Source organism: Pseudorca crassidens, chromosome 3 (assembly GCF_039906515.1).
Source record: "Pseudorca crassidens isolate mPseCra1 chromosome 3, mPseCra1.hap1, whole genome shotgun sequence".
NCBI lineage: Eukaryota > Metazoa > Chordata > Mammalia > Artiodactyla > Delphinidae > Pseudorca > Pseudorca crassidens.
The window spans coordinates 160,268,592-160,288,920 of record NC_090298.1 but is presented as its reverse complement, the minus strand read 5'-3'; the positions used below and the strand labels follow the sequence as shown (position 1 = coordinate 160,288,920).

Sequence of the window (20,329 nt, the reverse complement as noted above, 5' to 3'; positions counted from 1 at the left end):
CCTCCACCCGGGGACCAACAGTCCCACTGCCCACCAAGGACCACGAGACAGCGGAGACTTCAAAGAGATGTTCCTTTTAATAACTGAGTCACCCAGAGCCACGGCCCATGGGCTGAGCCCCTGGGCAGGGCTGGTGGCCAGACCCTATCGGCTTCCAGTGGCACCACTCGGCTTTTCTAAAATGAAGCCTGGAGTGGGCTTGCAGCGGGGCCCAGACTGGGAAGATCCCGGCCCACTCGGGCTGTGCGTGGTCCCAGCTGTAGCATCTCGGCACCAGTTACAAAGTGGAATGCTTCTCGAAGGGCACGGTCAGCAGTCGGGCTGCTGCCTCGTCCAGGAACCAGCAAAGTTTCCCAGTGCGGGGCTGGACCAGGGCGGCGGGGAGCGGGTTTTCCTCCTTGTCCTCCAAAATGCGCTGTGTGGAGAGGGCAGGAGCGTGGGACCCTGCCCACACCCCAGCACCCTTGGACCTCTCCTACCCTCAAGAGGTGATATCGCCCATGCCGGATGTCCTAGCTTCAAGCAATCAGGAGGGATGGGGTCTCTTCCTTTTTATCATGTGACTGTTTAATATGGGGGTCAACACACCTCTTCTACAAAGACCAGAGAGTCACTATTTCGGCTCTGCAGATCACACCCCGTCTCTGTTGCAACTACTCAGCTCTGCTGTTACAGGGCAAAAGCAGCTTTCTAAACTGCTTGATTTCTTTATTTCAATTGTTTTTTATTTAACAATTAAATATATATGTATATGCAATAAGTGCTACGAATTTACCTCTGAGCAGTTTTGGCCTCATCTCATCCATTTCATTTCATAATTGTTAACTCCTAACTAGCCTGTATTTGCAGTTTTCATTTCCCCTTCAACCCAAGAATTATTGAAATATCCTGGGATCTGGTGCTTTCAGCACAGTAGTGTCTAGGGCCATATTCTATGCCTACAACCTTCTTGGGAAGGGGGCCCTCAGCTGTTACCTTCAGAACAGCTGCCTTGCCTTCTCCAGTTGCCACAAAGATGATAGTTCGAGCTGCATTCAGCACGGGAAGTGTGAGGGTCACGCGCTGTGGAGGTGGCTTCGGGGAGTCGCTGATGGGGGCCACAATCTTCTCCCGCTCCTGGGGAGGGAGGCCCAAGGTAGAGACAGGAGGACAATGTCACTTGACCTCTTGAGTACTCACACATGCCAAGCACTGTCCATCCATCGTTCCATCCCGCCCCACTAATCCTGTGGTACTTGATTTAAGGCTCCTGTTTTAAGGTGGGTGAACTGAGGCTCAGAAGGGTCAAGCCCAGCGGGCATGCCTGTTGGCAGAGGCTGACTCACACCACGCTGTAGGTACCTTCCAGCGCTCTGGAAGCCCCAGATGGCAGAGGCTGGGGCTCAGACATGAGCAGGGCCTTCGTGGGTGTGCTCACCTGCAGGAGGGGGTGGTCTGGGAAGAGTGAGCAGGTGTGGCCATCGGGACCCACACCCAGAATCAGCAGGTCGAAAACCGGGATGGAGTCCCCTTGGAATGCCTGGGTGAGGAAAGAAGACAGTCCCAAGAAGTTGTGAGGGAAGGGCGCAGAGGACACAAAGAAACAGTTGTCAGAAAAACAGGTCGCTGTAACCCAGTGAGAAATGCTCAGCCTCACCTGCAAAAAAAGGAACTCTAATCTACAAGGTTCCACATTTCACTGTCCACCTGGCTGACAGTGTGGGTATACAACTGTCCCCAAGATGTGAAGACCCAGGCCCACTACCAGGGTGTCAGAGACCAGGCCACCTTTGGGGTCCCCCAGGGCAGGGCTGTGGCCTCTCAGAGGGGGGATCCTCAAAGGGGGCTCTGCAGGGTGAGGCTGGGTCTGCTGACTGCCCCCAGGGAGAATTTCTGCCAGTGCTGAGCACACAGTGCCCCCAGCAGGGTGGCTCCGGCACTCTGGGAGAGGCCATCGGATGGATGAGGTCTTGCTGCAGCTACTCCGAGGGACTCACCTGTCTCAGCTTCTTGGCATAGTCCTCAGCTGCCTCCTCCACGGGCAGCTCGGGGTTAACGGTGATCACCTGGCTGTCGGGGATCGGCAGCCTGGAGAGCAGGTGGGTCTGCAGCAGACGGAGGCACAGTGTCACCAACAGAAACACACAGTTTGTGGTGGCATGGGACCTGCACCTATGACTACCTGGATCCTCCAGGTGAGGACATGACTGTCATTATACCCACTTCCCGTGTGAGTGAGGATCCCAGTGGCATTCCGCCAGGGGTCTTTCAAGTCCATGGTGCTTGGGGGCCTCCTGGCTCCAGCCTGCACCTGTTTGGCCATGCCACAGCCCTGTTTCTAAACCCCCAGGGTGGGGAAAGGGGGGTGTGGGATGAATTGGGAGATTGGGATTGACACATACACGCTACTATGTATAAAATAGATAACTAATGAGAACCTACTGTATAGCACAGGGAACTCAGTGCTCTGTGGTGACCTAAACGGGAAGGAAATCTAGAAAAGAGGGGATATATGTGTACTTATAGCTGATTCACTTTGCTGTGCAGCAGAAACTAACACAACACTGTAAAGCAATTATACTCCAATAAAAGTAAACAAACAAACAAACCCCCAGGGTCCTTTGGCCTTCAGGATAAAACCTAGCTCCTCTCTGCCCTCCACGAGCCCCTGCTGACCTTCCTGCCTCAGTGGGTACACCAGCTGCTGACCCTGCCTGGGAAACTTACACATCCCTCAAGCTGCCTCGTCTGAGCAGCCACCCCTGCCTGCACCTCCCCCGTCGTGCTGCCTGGTGGCATGACATATAATTGTGAAAAGCACTGATTTGTCTTCTGGGCTGCCACTACGGGGTGAGCGTGCCCAGCACATAGCAGGCACCCCAACCTAGTATGCGTGGGTTTAATGCAGAAGCACCTGGAATCAGGCCTCCCGCAAGGCAGAGGGCTCTAGCCCTCGCCCATGGAGATGAGCCCCAGAGCCTTGGATCTGCCCTGGGATGGATGCTGGCAACCCCCACCTCGGTGCCTCCTTTTAGGCAGGGACTAGCTCAGCCGAGGCACTGCTGAGCTGAACCACAGAGTAAAAGCAGGTAAACAATACAGTTTTTGGAGCAGTGGGGGAAGGCGGCAGGGACATGGGACAAACCCGCCAGACCTTATGGCGCTGACCCCCCCTGAATGCTGGCCTGAGTGTGGGCTCTGTGTTGAGGGTAATGGGGAGCCAAGGAGGGTGTGTGAGCTGGGGAGGGGCACGATCAGATCCATCGTTGGAAAGACCTGCTTTGTCCAAGGTCCCCATCTATACACACCCTTGGGGATTGTACTGAGCAAAGCCGGATGGAGTACGGGTGCCCCATTTCTGTCACCTGAGTCCCCTCCTTAGCTGCCCTCCCCCACAGGGTCAGAGCCATTCCCTCCTCCTCAGTTTGGGCTTCCAGGGAGCCCAAGGCTGGGCATCGGTTGGGCAGGTTCCTGGAAGTGGAACTGCTGGTTGATCGGGTGGGCTCTCTCTGAACACTTTGTAGGTGCTGAGGAACCATCCCCGGGAACGTGGCCCCAGCTAATCCTCCCAGCCTGGACAGCAGAAGGCCCATAGAACAGGGTGAGCCATTCATGCTTAGAGAGCCCCAAGGTGGCCGGGGTCCATCCTCAAGGAGAGGAATACCTCTGCACCCCTGTACCAGGTCGCTTAGTGCCCCCCCCAAATTCATGTCTACCCAGAACCTCAGTTATTTAGAAAGAGGGTCTTTGCAGTTGTCATTAGTTAAGATGAAGTCAGTGCATTAGGATGGGCCCTAAATCCAATGACTGCTGTCCTTATAAGAGGAGGACACAAAGAGAAAATCAGAGGAGATGATGTAGAAACAGAGGTAGAGGTTGGAGTGATGCAGCCACAAGTCAAGAAACGCCTGGAGCCACCAGAAACTGCAAGAGGCAAGGAAGCCTCCTGCCCTAGAGCCTTTGGAGGGAGCATAGCTCTGCTGAAAACACCTTGATTTTGGACTTCTGGCCTCTAGAACTGTGAATCAGCGCCTGTTGTTTTAAGCTACCCATTTGGTGGTACTTTGTTACGGCAGGCCCAGGGAACTAATATGATTCCCCTCACGGGGAAACTGGCAGAAGCAAATCCTCGCCCCACGTTTGTTCCCACCGCACAGCTTTTGCCTCTACTCTACCCTCTGCCCCAGCTCCCCACTGGCGGGCTCCTCACACCTTCTGGTCACAGCCCAAACGTCACCTCCTCAGAGCCCCCCAGTGCCCACCATCCTGGCTGAAAGATGCTCCCCCCTCTTCCCTGGCACTTTCTTTCATCTTACACTATTATCTTTTGTCCAAACTGCATTACGTTATGGCTCCGGGTGGATTTCCCTTATTTATTGCCCTGTGTGTTGGTACCCCTTGCCCCACAATGAGCCCTGCGAGGGACCTGTCCCTAGTGCTGGATACATGGACACGCATTGAATATCCGTGCAACTTTCTCTTTGACGGTTCTGTTAGAATTCTGTTACTTGAGGAAGTACGGCTTTTCTAATTAAAAGTCTTTCAAAGTCACTAAAAAGAAACAAGAGCCCACTTTTAAATTAGGCTCTGGGGGAAGACACACAGGAAAGCAGACTTAAGGGTGGCCCCTGTCCCTGCTATGGGTCCCAGGTGCTATCTGGGGGGCTGGGCCAGGCAGGTTCATACCCCGGCTCCCTCACTGGTTACCAGGTGACTCTCCTCTTCTGGCCTCAGTTTCTCCATCTATGAAATGGACGTACTAACAGCCCCCGCCTCATAGGCTATTGTGGGGTTTCATGAGATGATGAGATGATGGATAAAGCGCTTGGTAATCAGTAAACCTTCCTGCTTATTACCAAAACAAACAAAACAAACAAAAACCCATCACCTCAAGCTTCTTTGTGAAGAGAACTTAACACATCCAGGACCTGAGCGACCTGAGGCTTCTGGCCAAACCTGCACCTCCCACACTTCCCTGGGTGGGTTTTCCTCCTCCATCCATGGCAAGAAGAGTTGACTGAGACGCGGGGGGCTGGGGGGGAGGCGTAGGCACCCAGCTCAGACCAAAGATCCTCCAAGCCTCAGTTTTCCTGCTTGTAAAACGGCGGGCAGGGGGTCCCCTGATTCTATAGGAGTCTGGGGCCCCAGGCCAAAGATAACCAGTCACGGAGTCATCAGCGCCACAAGCTGTGTGGAGACCACCGAGAACTCGTCCAGGTTACAGACGGGGAATCTGAGGCCCAGGTTCCACACCAGATCCCTCCCAGCTGGCTCTTCCCTAACTGCCTTTGCACGCTATGAGCCTGCGGCGCCTGACCTTCTCTAGGTCCCTGGAACGGACCACTCTGTTTCACCTCCACGCCTTTGCCCATGCCATTCCCTCTACCTGGCTACCGGATAAAGCATCAAGAGAGGCTTCAAGGTCCCCACTTTCCACCCGGGTGGCAGTGGAGGTGCAGCCCAGATGGGACCTCAGGGCACCCAGCAGACCATTCCCGGATCCAGTCCAGATAGAGGCAGAGGGCACGGTGTGACCCTGCAATACCCCCGTAGCCTGGTTCAGGCGGTGGGCGCGGCCTTCTCGAAGTGACCCCCGGTGGCCCCCGTAGCCGGGTTCAGGCAATGGGTGCGGCCCTCTCGACGTGACCCCCGGCGGCCCCCGTAGCTCTCACCCGGTAGAGGCCGTACGTGCTCTCGGCGTGCTCGAAGGGCACGAGCCGCTCGTCGCAGAAGCCCAGCGTCCAGCGCGCGAGGCTGGCGGGCCCGGCGGGGGCAGCGGCGGTGGGCAGCTCGCGGGCCAACATCGAGACGAGGCTGCCGCCTGACAGGCCGAGCGTGAAGCGGGCGCGGGCCCCCGCCAGGCAGCACGCTGCCTGCTGCGCCACCAGTTGTGCCAGCGACGCGCCCAGCTCTTGCGAGCTCGAGAAGACCGAGATGAGGCCGGGGGCCGGCGCGGCCATGGCGACGGCGGCAGCAGGGAGGCGGAAGCCCTCCCGGCAGCCGTCAGTGCGCCTGCGCGAAGCCTGGTCCTGTTACACAGCGCTCGGTGCCTTTGGGCGGCTGCTTGTAGCACATGCGCAGTCCCACGAGTGAAATCCCGGCGGGGTGGGGCAGCCGGTCCGGCGGCGCTCATTGACTCTTTGCGCGCTCATCGATTCTTTGCGCGCTCATCGAACTCTTTCCTGGGCTGCGGCAGGCGGAGCAGGTGCAGTTGCGCTCAACCTTCCCGTATCAGGGCGGGGCCAAAGGAGGGAGCTCAAAGCTTCCAGGCTCGGGAAGAGGGGGACCTGGGGTCGGGTGGAGGGAGGCGATTTCCTGGAGGAGGGCGCATTTTGGTGGACTTTGCATTCCTGAACTTATGTTTGTCTTGCTGGTATTCGTCGTTTCTCTCTTTAATTAAAATATAGACTTGATGAGGACAGGGATATTTGTTATGTTCACCGAATCCTCCAAAGCCCCCTGAATTATGGCACAGTGTAGGGGCTGAAAATACACTTGTTGAATTTCTCCTGCATATTCTCTCTGGAGACCTCTGTGTCTCTCTGAGGACTCAGAGAGGCCTCCACCCTTGGCTCTTGCCTGGAGAAGCTACCAGACTGAGGCAAATGGGCCTTGGCTGATAAGATAGAATATTCAGGAAATAACATGGGCAGGGAGGACTGGAAGGGGCAGGAGGCCTGGTGGGTCAAGGCAGCTGGACCACGTCTCAGAAGCAGAGAGTTTAGGAGAGTGTAGTAAGTGCAATGAGATTTGCATAGGTAGTGCATCTTTAAAAGAAGTAGCAAGAAAACAATTCCATTTACAGTAGCATCAACAAGAATAAAATGCTTAATAAGTTTAGCAAAAGAGGTGCAAGACTTGTACACTGAAAACTATAAAACTTAGCTGAAAAAAGTTGAAAGATGATCTAAGTCAATGGAAAAACATCCAATGTTCATGGGTTGGAAGATTTCATATTGTTAAGATAGCAACACTCAGCCAATTAGTCTATAGATACAATGCGATCCCTATCAAAATTCTGAGAGCCTTTTTTGTAGATATTGACAAGCTGACCCCAAAATTCACATGGAATTGCAAGGACCCCGAATAGCCAACCAATCTGGAAAAAGAACTAAGTTGGAGGACTCACACTTCTTGATTTCAAACTTACTGCAAGCTACAGTGACCAAACAGTGTGGTATTGACATAAGGATAGACATATATATCAATAGAATAGAACTGAGATGGAAAACAGCAACAACAAACTGTATGTCTTTGGTCAGTGGATCTTCAACAAGGGTGCCAGAACCATTGAATGGGAAAAGAATAGTCTTTTCAACAAATGGTGTGACAGTTAGACAGTCATATGCAAAAGAAATGAAGTTGAGGGACTTCCCTGGCGGTCCAGTGGTTAAGACCCTGCTCCCAACGTGGGGGCATGGGTTCGATCCCTGGTCAGGGAACTAAGATCCCACATGCTGCATGGTGCAGGCAAAAAAGAAAAAAAATATATTTTTTTTAAAAAAAGGAATGAAATTGAACCTTGTAGTAGGCAGAATGATGGTCCCCCCGCTAAGGTGTCCACACTGTAATTCCCGAAACCTGTGAATATGTTAGGTTACTTGGCAGGGGGGAATTAAGGTTGCAGATGGAATTAGGTTGCTAATCAGCTGTCCTTAAAAGAGATTACCTGGATGAGCATAATGTACTCACAGAGGTCACTAAAAATAAAAGAAGGAGGACCAGAGAATTGACAGCATGAAAAAGACTCAACCCACTGTTGCTGGCTTTGAAGATGGAGGAAGAGGCCACGAGCCAAGGAATATTGGCGGTATCTAAGTGCTGCACAAGGCAAGGAAATGGATTCTCTCAGAAGCTCCAGAAGGAATGCAGCCCTGCCAAACCTTGATTTTAGTCAAGTAAGATCCATTTCTGACTTCTCACCTTCAAAGCTATAATTGGCATTATTTTAAGCCAGTAAATTTGTGGTGATTTGTTACAGCAGCAGTAGAAAACGAATACAGATCCATACCTCCTGCCATATACAAAAATTTAAATGGGTCAAAGACCTGAATATCAGAGCTAAAACTAAAAAATTCTTAGAAGAAAACAAATGCAAAAAACCTTTCTGTCCTTGGGTTAGACAATGATTCCAAAAGCATGAGCAACAAAAGACAAATACATAAACTGGACTTCATAAAAATGAAAACCTTCTGTGTTTCAAAGGATACTACCAAAAGAGTGAAAAGACAACCCATGGGATGGGAGAAATTTGCAAATCATATATCTTATAAGGGTTTAGTATACAGAATATATTAAGAACTCTTACAACTCCAAATAGACAACCGAATTAAAAATTGGGCAAAGGGTCCGAATAGACACTTCTCCAAAGAAGGTATACAAATGGCCAATAAGCACATGAAAAGATGTCCTGTTTATTAGCCCTCAGGGAGATGCAAATCAAAACTACAATGAGGGGCTTCCCTGATGGTGCAGTGGTTGAGTGGGAAGATCCCACATGCCGCGGAGCGGCTGGGCCCGTGAGCCGTGGCCACTGAGCCTGCGCGTCCGGAGCTTGTGCTCCGCAACGAGAGAGGCCACAACAGTGAGAGGCCCGCATACCGCAAAAAAATTAATTAATTAATTAAAATAAAACTACAATGAGATATCACTTCATACCTACTAGAATGACTACAATAATGAAACAAGTAGTGCTGATTAGGGTGTGGGAAATTGTAAACTCACACACTGCTGCTGGTGGGGATATAAAATGATGCAGTCACTTTGGAAAACAGTCTGGCAGTTCCTCAAAAGATTAAACATAGAGTTACCGTGTGACCTAGCACTTCCACACCTAGGTTTATACCCAAGAGAATTCAAGACATGTTCGCACAAAAAACATTTGTGTGAATGGTCACAGCAGCATTACTCACGATAGCCAAAAAGTGGAAATAACTCAGTGTCCATCACCTGGTGAATGGTTAAACAAAATGTGGTCTCTCTTTACAATGGTATATTGTTTAGCCATAAAAAGGAATGAGCTACAACTTGGATGAATCTTAAAAACATATTGAGTGAAATAAGTGAGACGCCAAAGGCCACATATATGATTTCATTTCTATGGAATGTCTAAAACATATCCGTAGAGACAGAAAGTAGTACTTGCCAGAGGCTGGGGAAGGGGAACGGGGAGTGACTTCTAAGGGACATGAGATCTCCTTTTGGGGTGATGAAAATATTCTGGAACTAGACAGAGGGGACAGTTGTATAACCTTGTGAATATACTAGAAGCCACTAAGTTGCACATTTTAAATGTTTTTTTTAATTATATTTTAAATTTATTTCATCTTATTTTTATTTTTGGCTGCGTTAGGTCTTCATTGCTGTGCGTGGGCTTTCTCTAGTTGCTGCCAGTGGGGGCTACTCTTCGTTGCGGTGCGCGGGCTTCTCAGTGCGGTGGCTTCTCCTGTTGTGGAGCACGGGCTTCAGGCACGCGGGCTTCAGTAGTTGTGGAGCACGGGCTTCAGTAGTTGCGGCGCATGGGCTCTGCTGCTCCGCGGCATGTGGGATCCTCCCCGACCAGGACTCGAACCTATGTCCCCTGCATTGGCAGGCAGACTCCTAACCACTGCGCCACCAGGGAAGCCCTAAGTTGCACATTTTAAGAGGGTGCATTTTATGGTATATGAATAATAGCTCACTTAAAAAATAAACCAGTGATTCAGGCACATGAGACAGCAGGAGCAAAGGCACTGAGGCCAGACACAGGCTGGAAACAACCATCTGTGGTACAAGGAAAAATGCCTGCAGGATGACAGTGCTAGCCAGAGCCTGGAATCTTCCCCAGAGTGATGGAGACCCTCAAGGGGTGTGGGGCAGGGATTCAGCCTGCAGCCGCCCGTCCTCAGGAAGCTCTTGGCCCCCAACTCTCCTCCTCCATGTGCCCTCTCGGGCAGCTGCTGCTCCTTCCTGGTCCTTCATGCACTTCTCAGCCCCTGCCTCTCACAGTGTACTTGCCAATGCCAGGCTGGGGCGTTTTTCTTCCCACATCACAAATAAAGACATCCCCTCTGTGCACATCCTTCCAGGGCCCCTCCAAAAAGGAGAGGCTCAGGGCACAGCACCTTCGGATCCTAGCTCTCTTCCTGATTTACCGAGGGTCCCGGGGGCAAGTCACAGAGCTTCTCATTTGGTATAAAAAATATAGAGCTATCAAGCCACGAGAAGGCATAGAGGAACATCAAATGCATCTTGCTGAGAGAAGCCAGTCTGAAAAGGTTACACATCGTGTGATTCCAAGTCCATGACACTCTGGAAAAGGCAAAACTGTGGAGACAGTAAAAAGATCAGGGGTTGGGGTAGGAGGAATGAAGAGATGGAACATGGGAATTTTAGGGCAAGAGAAACTACTCTTTGTGATACTGTAACAGTGGATGCATGTCTTTATGCAATTGTTGAAACCCACAGAATGTATAACAGAAGGAACCCTAATGTAAACTGCGGACTTGGCTTAATAATAATGTATCTACATTAGCTCATCAAGTGTGACAAATGTAGCCCACTAATGCCAGATGTTAATTATAGTGCAAACAGTGGCGCAGAGGTGAGAGGGTATATGGGAACTCTGTATTTTCCACTCATTTTCCTGTAAACCTAAAACTGCCCTAATAAGTAAAATCTATTAATTTTATTATTTTTAATAAGTTTATTTATTTTTGGCTGCGTTGGCTCTTCGTTGCTGCACTCGGGCTTTCTCTAGTTGCAGCGAGCCGTGGCTACCCTTCATTGCGGTGCACAGGCTTCTCATTGTGGTGGCGTCCCTTGCTGCGGAGCACGGGCTCTAGAGCGCAGCCTCAGTAGTTGTGGTGCACGGGCTTAGTTGCTCTGCGGCATGTGGGATCTTCCCGAACCAGGGATTGAACCCGTGTTGCCTGCATTGGTAGGCAGATTCTTAACCATTATGCCACCAGGGAAGTCCCCTATTAAAAAGCAAACAAACGCAGACCCTGATCCTAAGAGACATCAGGATTATTTTCTTGCTGGTCTGGAGAGAACTTCTTACACTGCTGCAACTAGCGTCACAGGCTTTGCAATGAGAAAGGTCCCCACTGGGCCACTTTCTCACCAGAGCCCCTGACAATGAGTTCATTCCCCTCCCTGTGCCTTCAGTTTCCTCATCGGTACAACGGGGACCACGATGATACCTTTGGAGGTGGTTGGATGTCTGAAGGGATGTTACCCAGAATACACTTGCTTATCAACACACCAGGGAAGCTCCATCCCCACCAGCACCAGATCCTTCTCCCACCCTCACTGGGCATCTCAGAGGCTATACCTTACATCCCCCTCTTTGCAGTGTGGGCAGCCAAGGACCAGCTCCACACATCAATGGTTCATCCATCCTTGAGCTGGCCAAGGACTCATCCACCCCCCATCCAACCCCAGGGTCGCCCCCTGGGTGCTCCCTGCTAGCAAATGCTCCGTTGTCATAAGACTTTCTTCCTCTGTCCCTTGAAATGGAGACGAGACAGACATTATAATTCTGGAGGGGGGACAGCTGATGGTGGGAGCTGAGAGTATGAACTCTGGAGCTCAATGTCCTGGGTTCAAATCCCATCTCAGGCAGCTACCCTTGCAGGCTCAGTGGTTCTCGCCCAGAGCTATGGCCTTACGTGCTGACCCCACACACAGAGGGGCTCCCTTCCTGGGGCAGCCGGACATGCCAGGACACACCCTCTGTCCCCGGCCATCCTGTGCACCTGCCGGAACCCAAGGCAGATAGGCTGTCCCTCTCCCGGGACCACCAAGGTCAGCACGGGGCTATGGGAGGACCCGGAGGCTGCAGGGAGGTGGCAAGAACGCTAACCCATGTGCCCCCCCTGCCCCCCATCCCCAGACCCCTGAAGCCTTGCAGGTTGGAGAAGAGGCAACAGGAGCTGTAAGTAAAGGCTGAGTGTGTGTTTTGCTCATGTCTGGTGACTGTGTGTTCCGCGGTGAGAGGCCTAAAACTGACAGGGTTCTGGGCCACGTGGGGACAAACGGTGAGTGACTGAGTTCCCATCAGGCACCAGACACTCTGCAGGTTTATTTCTTAAACTCAGCTAGGAAGCAAAATCTCAGTGCTTAGAAAGGCCCGTGCAAAACAGCATGGGGTCACCTGCTACTGGCCTTGCTGTTCTAGGTGCGGGACGGTGCTGCCGGAGGCAGGGACAGAGGGGCAGTTTGGATGGCAGGCCCCAACGGTGGGTGTCCAGGCTGAGCCATCGACGAAGCTGATGGGGATGTCCGAGCCATCCTGGCAGGGTTGTCTCAGGATGTCACCAACCCAGGGTCCGAGCTGTCACCAGCAAGGCTAGCGGGACGTTCAATAGGCTGGAACGCCTGAGGCCCAAGAGGCCATCTCAGACGCCACCCCTGGCCTGGAGGCTTCTCCCAACCCCACTGCTGCCACCCCCGTGTGTCCCTCCAGCAGCCACACCAGGTAGGATCCCCAAGAGGCCTCTGCCAGGGTGAGCGTCTGAGCAGTGGGCCGAGCAGCCCCCCAGAGCCATCTTCAGGGCCCCTCCAGCAGAAGCTCCGTGGAGACGCCTGAACAGGGACATCTGGGCAGGGGAAACATCCAAGTGGTCACAGTCAGTTCCAGAAGTTTCTGGGGTATCAGGAAGGGCAGGCAAGGCAAGGGAGACCCACCAGGGATAGGAAGTGCAAAAGGCAATTGGTCCGGCCAGGGAGAAATTTCCCGTTGACCTGCACCCCTGGCCGAGGCCCCCCTGCTCCCGGGCTGGCCAGGCAGACACCCCCGGCTCCTCAGTTCAGCAAGGAGAGTGGAGGGCCTGCCTGGAGCTCATGCAGTGCTACAACGTCCAGGAATCTAGCAGCCTAGGGAGGTCTGGGCTGGGTGGGCCTTGTTAAGGCACAGCTGAGAGGGAGGTGGAGAGGCCCCACTCGGGTTTACCACCCAGTGGGGAGGACCCGCGGAGGCCCCCAAGGCAGCTGGGCCTCCGCACAGACCCCAGCTCCCAGGAAACGTCTGTTCTACTTTCGGCAGGAAGAGGGCAGGGAGGAAAGATGGAGGAGAGAGGTGAGGGCAGTCAGGGACAGGAGGGAGGCTGAGAAGCAGGGCGCAGAGACAGACACACAGACACAGGAGTGGAGGACAGGCAGGGGGGCAACCAGAGGGGGAGAGGAGGAGGGTGAAGGCGGGAAATACAGGCTCCTCCTGGGATCCAGTTTCTCTGCCCCCAGGACAGGGCAGGGCTGTCTGGCTCAAGCCCCCCTCGCTTGCTGGGCCTGGTGCAAAGTCTCTGGTGGGCCGAGGAAGAGCGTCAGAGGGAGAAGGCGCCCGAACAGATGCGGGTGTAGACACCCTGATCCAGAGGCAGGTAGTGGCCCTGCTTCAGGTCCAGGAAGAAGAGCCGGTCTGAGGTCTGGCGTGGGTCGAAGCCCTCGTGCTGCAGCCTCGTCTTCTGAATCTTGAAGGTGCCTGTGGGGATGGGGGTGGGGGTGGAAGTGGGGGTGGGATGGGGACTCGGCAGGGGGGGTCCCAGGAATCCCCCCTCCCTCAACTCGCCATCCTGTCCTGCACCTCCAGGCCTCTGAAGAGGCCTCTGCTAGGAACATTCTTCCCCATTTTGCCTGCCTGACTCCCCCCTGGCCTTTGCATCTCAGCTTCATGCCCTCTCCCCCAGGGAGGCCTCCCTGACCACCCTCATCATGGCCTGAAACTCTGTGTACCCCCTGCCTGGTCACGTGCCGACCCCCCACAAGACCAAGAAGGTGACAGGGCTGGCTCTGTCACACAGTAGGTCAGGAGTCAGCAACTTATAGGCCCATGGCCCACCCCACGGGCCAGATTCGGCCCACCATTCGAGGTGGGCCACGCCCATTCACGTACACACTGTTTACTATTGCTTTTGCCCTACAGCTGCAGAGCTGAATTATTGCTGCAGAGGCTGTGGCCCACAACTGAAAATATTTACCATCTGGGACTTTAAGAAAAAGTTTGCACTCCCTGCGGTAGACTATTAAAGAAGGGTTTTGTGAAAGACAGGGTTAGGGTTGGTAGCAAAAAATGGAGGGAGAATCTCTGTGTGCTCTAGAGTTGGGAAAGTTTTTTTTCCTTTCAAATGAAACTTCAAAAGCACAAACCTGTGTGCATTGGTGGCAGAGTGGTGAGCATAGCTGCCTTCCAAAAGCACAAACCACAAAATTGAAAAAGCAGAGGCGGTAGTGGCGGTGGTGTTTAAGTTTGTATCAAAATTAGAGGCTTCTTTTCAATAAAGGGCACCATGGACAGAGTTAAGAGATTCCAAAACAGAAGAGATGTAGAAGGTCTGAAACCACTAAGGAATTAACATCTAGACTATTACGGGAAATTTCCGTAAATCACAAAGAAAGATGAGGCAACACAAAGACGGGTCAAAGATACGAAGGGTGATTTACAGCAGAGGAAACCTCAGAGGTGTGAGATGATTTGCTCAAATTTCCTAGTCATCAGAAAAAATGCTGAATATAAAGAAATGCACCCAATACTGCAGGATACCCAGTGGGAGTGCGAGTGAGAAACAGAAAGAAGTATGTAAATAAAACAAGAAAAGGGCTTGGCCCACAGTGCCGGCTGGCCATGAACCATCACGTCGGACCTGGCACAGGGACTGAACTAGGGCAAGTAAGTAGATGACTGAGGAACTAAAAGACAGATGGATACACGAAGAGACAGGGGGCCGCACCTGTGGTGTCCACCTGGGGCAGGAGGCGCAGGAAGATGGGCCGTGCGTAGGGTGCCAGCACCTTCTGCAGCTCCTGGTACAGGGCATTGGGGCTCAGCTGGCCGTGGGGGTCCGCAATGGCCGCCATGCCTGCTTTGCCCTCCACCCCTGGAGACAGAGGTTTGGCTGAGACCACCACCCTTCGCCCCTCCATGGGACCAGATCCACCCTCCAACAGTGGCCCCTGGCTTCTGACCTCCAGTCCCTTCCACCCGGAATAATGCTCGCCAAAACAGCGAACATTTTATGGAGATCCTGCTGCACTCCCTGCAGCCCTGAGCCACGGCTGATTTCATGAGCCCATTTTCTGGATGAGGAAACTGAGGCTCAACATCAGGCACGAGGAGAGATTCCAGACCCAGGCCGCCACCCTGTCGGGTGCAGTTGTCCAGGTTGTGCACTGCTTTAGGTCCTGCCTACAAGGGTACCTGTACCTCCAAGCTCCTCCTGGCTGGGCTCCTCCAGGGCTGCTCCCAGGACCCTAGAACCACCCCCAGAGCCCCCAGCTTGCCTGGCACGGCCACCCCGTACACGGCCACGTCTGTCTGGCCCAGCAGGCGACTCAGCACGCCCTCCACCTCAGTGGTGGAGACGTTCTCCCCACGCCAGCGGAAGGTGTCCCCGCTGCGGTCCCGGAAGTACATATAGCCCAGCTCGTCCATCACCAGCACATCGCCTGGCAGAGAGGAGAGGAGATGGGCAGGTAAGACGGCGACCTGCCATCCCTGTGGCCGGCCCCCAGGGTCTGCACACCTGAGAGGTAGGCACTGTCCCCCTTGCGGAAGACGCTGTGGGTGATCTTCCTGCTCGTGGCGCTCTCGCTGATGTAGCCATCGAAGCGACGCAGAGGGTCTTGCTGGTTGATCTGGCCCACGAGGAGGCCGGGCTCCCCTAGGGAGGAGGCGGCGCTCGGGCTGTGCTGGGCGGGCAGGAGGCGGGGGGCCCCGGCTCCCCGGGGGACTGGGCGGGACCCTGCTCACCGGCCTGGCATGGGATGCAGAGGCCCTGGGCATCCCGCAGTAGTTCCATGGTGTCCTCATTGACCTTCACCAGTCGGATGGGGTACACATTGGGCAGGATGCGGCTGTTGAAGCCACAGGAGCCGACCTGGGATGCGGCCAGCCGAGTCAACGAGGAGCCCCGGGGTGACACGGTGTCCTCCACACACACACACACACCTTGCCTCTCCTGCCCCAGGGCCTGCAATTAGCACTCCCTAGTGTCACCCAACTCTGTGACCTTGGATGATCTGAGAGAGGGGGGTATTAAGTGCAGCATCCTGCCAGGAATCGTGCCCCCCTCTCCCACCTTCCCAGCCTCCTTTGCAGTCATGTGAGGAGACCTGCCAGCCGGCCGCCACTTCCTGGTCCTTAAAACTTTCCAGGCTGGCAGGAAGTGGATGGCCAAAGTGATCCTGAAGCCATGTAGGGACGCTGGCAGAGCTTCTGCCCGCTGCCCACTGCATGTCACCCTGCCTGGCTCAGTTCTATGAGCAGAAAGGCCTAACGGGTTCCTGCCGCTGCACACGGTTGGGTGTATTTGTTAGAGCGGCAACCTCTGCTGGTACGGCCAGAGTGTGCTCTGGGGCTGTCCATTCAACAGACGTGCGTGGTGGGGACTGTGCCTTGTCCTCGGGTGCTGGGGACCCAGCAGCGAGAGACAGAAAGAACCCCTACCCCCTAGGGCGATGTATTATTCTTCTCGTTCTCTGTTCCTGACTTTGGATGGGAAGGGCTTAATAAGGGAGAAGGAGGGTCCTGAGAGGGCAGAGTGGAGATAATAATTATTAATCATAAAAGCATCTGTTTGCAGAGTGCCTACTGCACGGGGAAGGGGTGCTGTGCTGAGCTCGTGATGTTGGGTGGTTAGAACAAACCTAATAAGTTGTTAACCCCATTTACAGAGAAGGAAACGAAGACCCAAGGAGACTGAGTGACTTGCCCGGTAGGAGGAGATCAGCACCCCATTTCTGGCCCTGGACCCCCCAGAGCCTTGCTCTCCCCTGCCACCTCCACTGCTACAAATTGAGGCTCAGAAAGGCTGAGGTGATTGCCCAGGGCAACACAGTCACGCTGTGAATTTGAACTCAGGGGCGACAGTCACATGACTGGACAAGCCAGAAGAAAGCATCCGAGTGCCCTGGCCGAACTGCCCACCACAATCCAGGCTGTTCTTTGGGGACACGGGGCCGGCAAGGCATAGGGAGCAGCGATCCCTGAACCCCGAGACCTGCCCGGGCCGGGCCGCCCCGCCCTGCCCGCGCCCACCTTCCCGTCCATGTTGGCGATGCTGCAGTTGCACTCGGTGGCTCCGTAGAACTCGCCGACCTGGCGCACGCCGAAGCGCTCCGTGAACTCCTCCCAGATGGCTGGCCGCAACCCGTTGCCCACCGCCAGGCGCACGCGGTGCCGCCCTTCTGCCTCGCTCACCGGCTGTTTCAGCAGGTAGCGGCAGATCTCCCCGATGTACTGGACCACCTAGGTGGGTGGGAAGTGAGCAGTGGGCGCCTGCGCTGGAGCAGAGAGGAGCCGGCTGGGGGTGGAGGCTGCCGCGGGCCAGAGACCCCCAGACCCAGCGACCTCCCCCACTCCAACCTGGGCGCTAGGAACAAAACGGCCTTAAAGATGATAATAGCAAGGAAACAGACCAGGCCTATCCATTCCCTCAATCCCCAACACTCCTTCCACCTGAGTGGATGCATCGCATCCCCCATGCCCCTCCAGCGGTCCCTCTATCCCCTCAGCTGCTTTCTTGGGACACCACGTGTGGTGCACGCAGGCAGGAAGGTGAGCCGTGGCGTTGACACTCCACAGGGCAACCCTCAGCCCAGAGGCGATGTGCTCTACACTGTTCCCCAGAGCCCCAACCATCTGAGCTCGGGGCGCCCACAGTCCTGATCCTGGGGTGGGACCACTCTCAGATGCATGCTCTTCGCTGCCTCCCTGAAGTCACGGCAAGGACCCAGCCCCAGTTGCCCATGGAGTCACCTACTCACTGCCCCCACCCCGCACCACCCCCTGGGCTCCTTCTCTCCCTGTCTTGTGGCTCCACCCCCTGGGGTCAAGTCCCAGATACCCCAGGTGCCCTTGAGTCCTCATCTCCAGGACGGCTTCTTAATGATACCCTCCCCATTTTACAGATGGAGAAACTGAGGTTCACAGACAGTAAGTAACCACCAAGGCTGATAATGTGGTAAAATTTGTTATGTATCTGGGCATCCTGGCTCCAGAGTCTCAATGAAGCAGTTACATGTTCAGAATTAACCACCATGGCCATCAGTACAGCTTCAAAGTACTCACTAGATGAAGTACAAAATTCGACCTGTGATCAATTCCATGTGACCCTGCCGCCCTCACTGCCCCCTGTCCTTCTAACTCCTATGCTCACTCGGCTCTGCCACGTGGGTCTCCTCCTCAGGGCCTTTGCACATACTGTGCCCTCTGCCTAGAACAATCTTCCCCCAGATGCACCTGGGTCCTCAGGTCTCGGCTCAAATGTCACTGTCACTGAGAGGTATTCCTTGAGCAGGACTTAATAAGTATCTGATAAATACGAGTGCACTGAGCACTCACTACCAGCCAAGCAGAGAGCTCATCTGTTTCATCTTCCTGAGACTCCATGTTGGAGAGGAAGGTACTGAGACCCAGAGAGGGGACACAGGTGGCCCAAGATCACCCGCTGCTGACCAGGAAGCAAGCCCCAGGCAAGGCAAGATCAGAGACCCTGATGGTTTCTCTCCCTCTGCCCCCAGGCTCCCTCATGTGCTTTGGGTGTGGCCCAGCCCACCCCATCTCCAGGATAGAACAAGTCATACGGCCTGGCCAATCATTCCAGTCCATCCCCAGACACTGATTGGTTCAAGGATAAGCATGTGACCACAGCTAAGCCAATGAGAATCAGCCCTGAGACTTTTAATGGACTGGTGGGAAGACAGGCTCTTTCTCAACTAGAACTGCAGGGGACACTCCTGGAGAAGCAGGGCTGGGAAGGAAGCCACCCACTAAGGAAAGAAGAAAACAAGAGGAAGAGGAAAACAAGAAAGAGAGAGAGAGAGAGAGAGAGGGGCCTTCCTTGATCAAGGTGTGCCTGAAGCTGTCCACCATGTGGCCTCCTCGGTTCCAAAAGCTAATAAATCCCTTTCCTCAAGAAAGCCAGAATTTAGGTTAGGGCTGGGTTTAGGGTTTTGGTTTTACCTGTCAACTGACAAAGTCCTGCCTAAATACATAGCTGCCCTCCAGACCATCACAGGTAGACACAGCCACACTCTGAGCAGCTCGCAGATGTCCTCTTCAGAAACCAGGCTGGGGAAGGGACAACACAGCCACAGTTGAGGCCGCTGAAGGTTTCAATGACCCTGTGGCCCTGAGGCCACATCTACATACTGAGAGCCAGACAGCTGATCTTTACTCTGGCCTGGACCCTCGGACAGACCCAGGGCTGAAGGGAAGACAACTCAGCTCAGCTCAGAGAGGCAGACACCAGCCGAGACCTCCTGCCTGCAGGGCAGCACCTGGAAAGAAGCTGGCAGTGAACTGTCAACCTGGGACCCCCACTATAACTCCCGAGTCAGGGTGACCTCGTACACCAAACGTGCACACCCAAGTGGGTACGGGGAGACACAGGAACTATACACCCATGGATGGATGATGGGTTGACTTACCCGTCACCTGCCCATCTGCTTTATGCGCTAAAAAAGGGGAGTTCTAGATTACAGCCTGCTGCCTCCCATGAGGATGGCTGGGCAGTTGATCTGGGCCATGCCCACTGCTGCAAATAAAACAGCCACGCAGTTTCCCCCATCCTACAGCCAGCCATGAGATGGGATTTCTAAACCCAAACGCACGCTCTTAAGTCTTTTTGGCATCCTTGTTAAACTTGACCTTTGAGGATTCCATCCTCTACTCCTTAAAGAGCCCCTCAGTGCCTTCTCTTGGTCACAGAAATACCCCTTCAAGGAAACAGAATGGAATTTCAGGGGCCCGGAGACAGTGAACAAAGCCCGATGCAACACAGCATGTCAAAGACAAAGAGAGGGACCGCCAGACACCACAGGCCTCCTCGTGTAGGACATGACATCACCCACAGGGAACCCTTGCCAAAAAAGCAGAATTTGAAGCGATCAAGTATCTAGATCAGTGGTTCTCAACCACAGTCAAGACACCTGACAATGTCCGGAAACGTTTTTAATTATCACAGCTGGGAGGTGGGGTGCTAGTGGCATCCAGTGATCTTAGGCCAGAAATGCTGTTAAATAACGTACAGTGCACAGGACAGTCCTCACCACAGAGAATGATGCAGCTCCAAAGCCACACTGCTGTGGCTGAGAGATGCTGTGCTTCCACTACGGAGAACAGTATAGAGATTCCTCAAAAAACTAAACACAGAGTTACCATGTGATCCTGCAATCCAACTCCTGGGCATATATCTGGACAAAACTCTTCACTAGAAAAGATACATGCACCCCAATGTTCATAGCAGCACTATTTACAGTAGCCAAAACATGGAAGCAACCTAAATGTCCACTGACAGAGAAATGGATAAAGAAGATGTGGTACATATATATACAATGGGATATTACTCAGCCATAAAAAAGAATGAAATAA

At 53.7% G+C, this 20,329-nt stretch overlaps 2 protein-coding genes across 7 annotated transcripts in view; both read right to left on the bottom strand.

Annotated features, from left to right (window-relative positions):
• Positions 1-58: 58 nt before the first annotated feature.
• PGLS (6-phosphogluconolactonase) lies at positions 59-6,121 on the bottom strand. Its single transcript, XM_067733184.1, has 5 exons — positions 5,652-6,121; positions 1,977-2,084; positions 1,418-1,519; positions 976-1,116; positions 59-415 (listed from the first exon to the last, which is right to left on the bottom strand). Exons 1-5 carry the CDS (start codon positions 5,937-5,939, stop codon positions 278-280), a joined length of 777 nt encoding a protein of 258 aa, XP_067589285.1. The 5' UTR covers positions 5,940-6,121; the 3' UTR covers positions 59-277.
• Positions 6,122-12,018: 5,897 nt separating this feature from the next.
• Positions 12,019-20,329, bottom strand: part of SLC27A1 (solute carrier family 27 member 1) — a 31,588-nt gene continuing 23,277 nt past the window's right edge. For all 6 annotated transcript variants that reach the window (XM_067733173.1, XM_067733176.1, XM_067733175.1 and 3 more), the window contains exons 8-13: positions 16,994-17,203; positions 15,707-15,833; positions 15,480-15,617; positions 15,238-15,402; positions 14,688-14,834; positions 12,019-13,441 (exon numbers count right to left, since the gene is read on the bottom strand). In XM_067733173.1, coding sequence (XP_067589274.1) covers positions 13,284-13,441; positions 14,688-14,834; positions 15,238-15,402; positions 15,480-15,617; positions 15,707-15,833; positions 16,994-17,203 — 945 coding nt within the window. In that variant the 3' untranslated portion in view covers positions 12,019-13,283. The remainder of the gene's footprint in view (positions 13,442-14,687; positions 14,835-15,237; positions 15,403-15,479; positions 15,618-15,706; positions 15,834-16,993; positions 17,204-20,329) is intronic.